Source organism: Scomber japonicus, chromosome 1, assembly GCF_027409825.1.
Source record: "Scomber japonicus isolate fScoJap1 chromosome 1, fScoJap1.pri, whole genome shotgun sequence".
NCBI lineage: Eukaryota > Metazoa > Chordata > Actinopteri > Scombriformes > Scombridae > Scomber > Scomber japonicus.
The window spans coordinates 1,824,645-1,830,644 of record NC_070578.1 but is presented as its reverse complement, the minus strand read 5'-3'; the positions used below and the strand labels follow the sequence as shown (position 1 = coordinate 1,830,644).

The 6,000-nt window shown below is 37.2% G+C and overlaps 1 protein-coding gene across 1 annotated transcript in view; it reads left to right on the top strand.

The window, feature by feature from the left end:
* The first annotated feature begins 5,097 nt into the window (after window positions 1–5,097).
* efl1 (elongation factor like GTPase 1) overlaps window positions 5,098–6,000 on the top strand; it is a 124,351-nt gene continuing 123,448 nt past the window's right edge. Inside the window, exons 1-2 of the mRNA XM_053322686.1 lie at window positions 5,098–5,135; window positions 5,558–5,657. Of these exons, the coding sequence (XP_053178661.1) occupies window positions 5,567–5,657 (91 nt within the window). The 5' untranslated portion in view covers window positions 5,098–5,135; window positions 5,558–5,566. The remainder of the gene's footprint in view (window positions 5,136–5,557; window positions 5,658–6,000) is intronic.

The following is a 6,000-nucleotide window of genomic DNA, read 5'->3' as shown; positions in this document are numbered from 1 at the left end:
AAAAGGACACTCCTCCTCGATTCACTTGGAGAAAATGCAGCCAGAATGAAAAGGTGCCAGGATGTAACCAGGTACACTATAATTATGGCTTCAGATTTAATATGACCCACTTGTCACATATTACTATAGATGCAGTAAAGGAAATGTGTAGTAAATCCTGTTGGTGTCCTGTCATCTGTAAAACAAATGACAAAAAATATTAAAAATATATATCTGTATGAGGCAAGGTTAAGTTTGCTGATTTTCTTATTTCTCCTTATATTATTCTAATATATAAATTTGATATTGAAGCTTTGAGTTTGGAAGTTTTGTAATGGCCTAAATGTTATGTATAAGTATGTTTTATTGAATTTGATTATTTGTTAATCCTTTCTAGAATAAGCTATTTCAGTGAGTTTGAAATTTGGGTACTGTAGCTTTAAGAGACAGCAGCCTCACACACAGGTTACACAGTAGCTGTGGAGACACATGGTTTTCATACCGTGTCCTGTCCTATATTGTTTTTAGTAAGAAAGGCCAATTCTGTGGATATTTTGTGACATTTATGGAATAAACATTTTTTGTATTTTTCAACGTTACATGGACTTTGAGTGGATTATTAAAGTCTACATCGGCTGGACATGTGTATGCCAAGACACACAGCCACCTGACATCTTGCAGCTACAATATCTGTATCTCATTTGAAAAATTAGAGCTGTGATTTTCCTTTTCATATGTCAGAATTACATTTTATTACACATTTTAACAAAGCATGTAATACCTGTCATAATGCTTAATTGCAATTATAATACCTTACAATAATGCCAAACAACTGGTTAGCACTTAAGACAAACAATGAACTTCAAGGGATGACATTTGCTCAGGCAGACAAACAAAACCAGAAACAATTGCTGAAATGTTAAGGATAATGTGGATCATTTAATGATATTTACAAAGGATAACAGATCATGAGAAGCATGTGCATGTATGTGAAGTATCGTGAATATCAGCCAGAAGAATATAATAAGTACTGCTGGTGGGCAGGAGAGCAATTCACGCAGACATGAAATGACTAAAGGTCTAAATGCAGATGTAACATGTACAACGCCAAGTCCTCGTTTGCAACATTATAGATGAATATTACACAGGTGCATATGCACATAATTAGTGGATTTTTTTCTTTTAGAAATCCGGTTGTTTCAGGAAGGACAAGAGTTGTTTATACCTGGAACAACACTCTTATCTTTGTTCTATTTTGATGACTGAGGAATTTGTAATAGTATTTTCTTGTGCTCCTCTATTAGCACTTCTACTACATCTTATAACAAATATAATGTGATGCTTGTATGATGTTTAAGTCAATAAATCAAGTTAATATATTTAAACATATTTTTGGTTTTTAGAGCCTTCATGAGGAAAAAAGGGGTGAATGTGTCTAGGTGGACATGTCAAACAGTGCCTCATCCCCTCCAATCAGATAGCACCTCTTGTGGGGTTTTTGCCATCAAGGTATGAAAAAAAAATTCCATTTCTGCTCCATAATGTGCATATATATAGTGGTGCTTCCCAGATAAACTATATATTTAGATTTGTATGTGTAGGTAAATGATAACTTGTTTTTCAATCTCAGTTCATAGAGAAAATCTTGAGTGATGAAGAGGTAAAATTCCCTGCTGGCCCAAAAGATGTGGCTGACTTACGATGGCAGATTGCCACAACTCTTCTTCGAGAGTCTGGTAAGTTATATGTTAGACATTACCCAACAAGTTGTAAATGAAAACATCTTTGACTACTCAGGTTATTGTCTCTGAAAATTACAAAAAATACAATTGACCAGACTCAAAAGAAATCATCCTGTCCTCACAAATGTTGCCCTCTTTCAAATACTTTTCCTTTTTTGTGACAGACGATCTGACCAACCTCTGCTTCAACTGTGGGGAGGAAAGTGCTGAGGATAGCGAAGAGGCAGAGCTGACATGGGTATTATATTTTATGTATATAATGTGGTCCTGTGTTTGTATCTATTTTACTCATTTACTCATGTAAGTTACACTTGCCATTAATAAGATATTTTCAAAAACATCCCATCATGGGAAGAATAATATTTTGCACATTTTGCAAATATTTCATGCAGTGTTCTAATGTTTTATGTTTTTGCACTACAGATATCCTGTGATGCTTGTGGACGGTGGTTCCACCATACATGTGTTGGAAGGCCAGACACAGAAGGAAAATTTGTTTGCCAAGCATGCTCGAATAAGGGCTAGCGCATTTGTATGTATGTTTATTTGGTGTGTGTGTTTCTTTGGTATGTGTGTTTATTTGGTATGTGTGTTTATTTGGTATGTGTGTTTCTTTGGTATGTGTGTTTATTTGGTATGTGTGTTTATTTGGTATGTGTGTTTCTTTGGTATGTGTGTTTCTTTGGTATGTGTGTTTATTTGGTATGTGTGTTTCTTTGTTGTTTATTTATTGTGTTTTTCAATAAGAATTGTTCAAACGTTAGCCTATGAATGAATGAGCACACTTTCTTCCAAAAGTCCATAATATTAAAAATATTATTTTTATTGATAGAAATAACAGTAGTTGGTCGTGTTAATAAAGACATGAAAACACAAATACATGTGATGTTGTCCCAGTCTAAAAATATAACTAGACAGACCTTAACCGTAGGTCTCTCCACAGTACCTCTGTGGTACGAGCACAACAGCTCGTGGACGAGCTTTTTGTGAGCGCGCGCTTCCTTCGCCGTTCGGGCCATTTCGGACGGGGGCGGGACTAAGGGAAACACATCTCGACGGGGAAACTCATCTCGATACAACACCGGCCGCTAATTGGCTGGTACAATGTACACAGAACGTGTTAGAACGTCATTGTCGAACCCGTCAAAAAATTTTAAAAATATTCATTCAGACTACATTTTTTTATGGAAAAGCAATACTTTCATTTTGTACCCCGTGTACACCGCGTGGGTGTATTATTTCAAAAAAATATATAGCTTTTAATAAATATTCTACACATTCAACCTTTAACATGAATGACACCCCCAAAATACCATATAGCCTAAGGTCAGACGACCGGCAGGTTGTGGAGAAGCTCCATTCATGAAAATGACGCTAAAGACTAAGAATAAGAACTTTACGAGCTCTCAGACTGAGGTCCCACTCTCAGAAATAGATAAACAGAAACACATATTATTATTTAGTGTTAGTGGTGGAATTAAAGGTCCTGAGAAGGACAAAGAATGAGGAAACATGGCCCGTGCTGTGAACGCAGCATCACAGAAATAAAAACAAAAATTAGTGAACATGAATTATGCCAGGGCATGTCATCAGCCAGGGAGTCAACTATTTCTTCGATAAGCAATTTTTCAATTAAATTAATAAAAGTTATTCATAAATAGTCAGTTTATATTGTGGAAAAGTAGCTGTGGATAAATCGCTTTGTAGTTTTGGCCGCTATTTATATTGTAAGCTTGCATTATATCATAGTTTCAATTGTCAATTTAAATGACTGATATATCTACCTAAATTGTTAAATAGCCGACTATACCAAATAGCCTAATAATTGTACAAACGTGCAATATTATGCAATTAATGTAATAATTTCCTATTGTGTTATGTATTTTATTATTGTATTCTTTATTTTCTCTGCATAAGAATAATGGCTATTACCACAGAGACTATGATAGTAATATGAGTGCAGCGCCCTCTGCTGGGCCTCTGCAGACTTGGAGGGTGCGCCCTGTATTCAGGTAACAGTCTGTGAATGTCGTCTCTAGTAGGTGCACATTTTATCAGCTCCGTAAAAATAGAGATATTAACTTTGTTTTTATGGCTAAAAGTGTGTTTCTGTATTTTATATAATCACTTAAGCCTCCAATGACTGGGAAAAATGCTCTATGTCAATATTATCAGTGTTTTGAATAGTTTACGTCAGGGTGTTGAGTGCACCACGTTATCGGTGGTTTGCTAGTCAAGCTCTTTATGTAAATAGTAGTTGCTGCTAGCTAGCACCGAGTCAAACTTACCTTATTTTATGTTATTTTATTTTAGCATTTTTGAGAAGTCCATGTGAGAGACTGACTGTGGTATATCACTCATTTTATCATCAGTAGTTCACACCCATTACTCAGGGGTCTCTAAAATACTGATATAATATACGCTCAGCCTGCGGATTGACATTATTAATTTCTCTGTTAAGTGGTAGTCAGCATACAGTGATGTTAAAAATTCAGTTGACTCTGAAGCTCAACCGCTGATGTTACACCTGCTGCCGGACTGCTGTCAGCACAGACCTGCTAACACCCAGGATGACAACGCAGGACAAGCCGGTAGAAGAAGTTGGAGATGAGGGTAATAGTTCAACAGCTCGACCTCTCTGTGTCTTTTGTGCTGATAAACTACAGTAGGTAACTTACATCACTCTGTAGTATAGCTACCATGTTTTATTGCTTTGGAGGACTGCAGGTTGGTTATGCGTGACAGGTACGACAGGTCTGCATCACTTGTAAATTTTGTTCGTACCTAGGAGAAAATCCAAGATACGGCAAATCCTCGTAAATCACTCGCACGCATGTTTTAAGAACGAATATGTGCGTACGAGTGGTTTTTGCATCTGGCCCATTGTGCCAGGATATACTGTAATAAGGTAGCCCCATAACAGCAGCACATTCATCTTCCATCTCTACCTCTATTATGTACAATATGCAACTGATCTGGTGTTTGACGTATCAAACACCAGCATCATGAGGTCTTCAGCTGTCATTTTGAATGAAATTCCCACAACTTTTCAAATATATGTTCTTCCATGTGGTAACCCAGCAACCACGCAGCGTCACATCCCTCAGCATGATGCTCTATTTACTGCCCCTCGTTAAACAGCCATTTCGTCAATGAATACCTGCTGTAAACCCATCTTAAATTTCCAAATAGATTTTGATGCTGAGTGCTGGATCGCTGTTGAATTATATCAGCATGTATAGACTAAACGCTGTGGTGATTATCCTAAATGAATCATCAGTATCCTTTTGTCTATTAAATGAAAAAAGTAATGCGTGAGTATTTCATTGTCCATACTGTCCTTGAAAGCAGCACCAATGTTATCAAATGGGCGTCGGTTACGTAGCATGACAGCTTCCGGGACAACAACGTGAGGTGAGAATGTCCACATGTCTTTTAAATATGTGTTTATGCTTATAATACGGTTACATTTAGCTCCACACATCATTGTAGCAGGTGATAGTAGTGCTGTCTGGATAGTTTAGAAGCCACGGCGGGTCTTCTCCTTTCTGAGAGAAGTTTGGATTAGCAGGCTAGCCATAGTGTTAGCAGGTATGAGCTGACACAGACAAGTTAGTATCAGGTTATTGTCTCCTGCCAACTTTAACCGTGTGTGTTTATTATACTTAAAGTTAGCTAACAGTCTTTACGGTGTGGAAGCATTCACTGTTCATACGGTTTTGGTTCACTAACACAGTACAGCAGAGTGTACTCTATCATAACTTCATACTGTAACGTCACTGTAGGAGCTTTTATCAGCTTGTTTATGACTGTGTTATTGTCTGTTGTTGTTGTAGGTGTTCACTATGGGACACACCAGCCTGGAGAAGATCATAGCACTGCAGAAGAACCCTGCTCACATCAGAAACCTGTGTATTCTGGCACACGTTGACCATGGTGAGCTGACACATGTCCAACCAGACTTCATATTCCATTCAGTCGAACTCTCATCTGTCCCCTCATCTATTAACACTCCTAAACAAAGTGCCTCAGTCATAGCATCCCCCTGATTATCTTCTTATCCTCTCATCTTTTTTATCTTTGTATCCTTTATCCCTTTACCTTGTTTTTTTACTCATCTTATCTAGTACTTACTCTTAGATTTGTCATATAGTTTTATCCATTTTATAGTTTTTGCACTTTGTGCCGTACGTCACAGGATCTTGAGCAACACTATTATGTGCATTATGCTACACTACAACATTTTACCCTGTGAAGCTATTTTTGTTACTTGATTCTA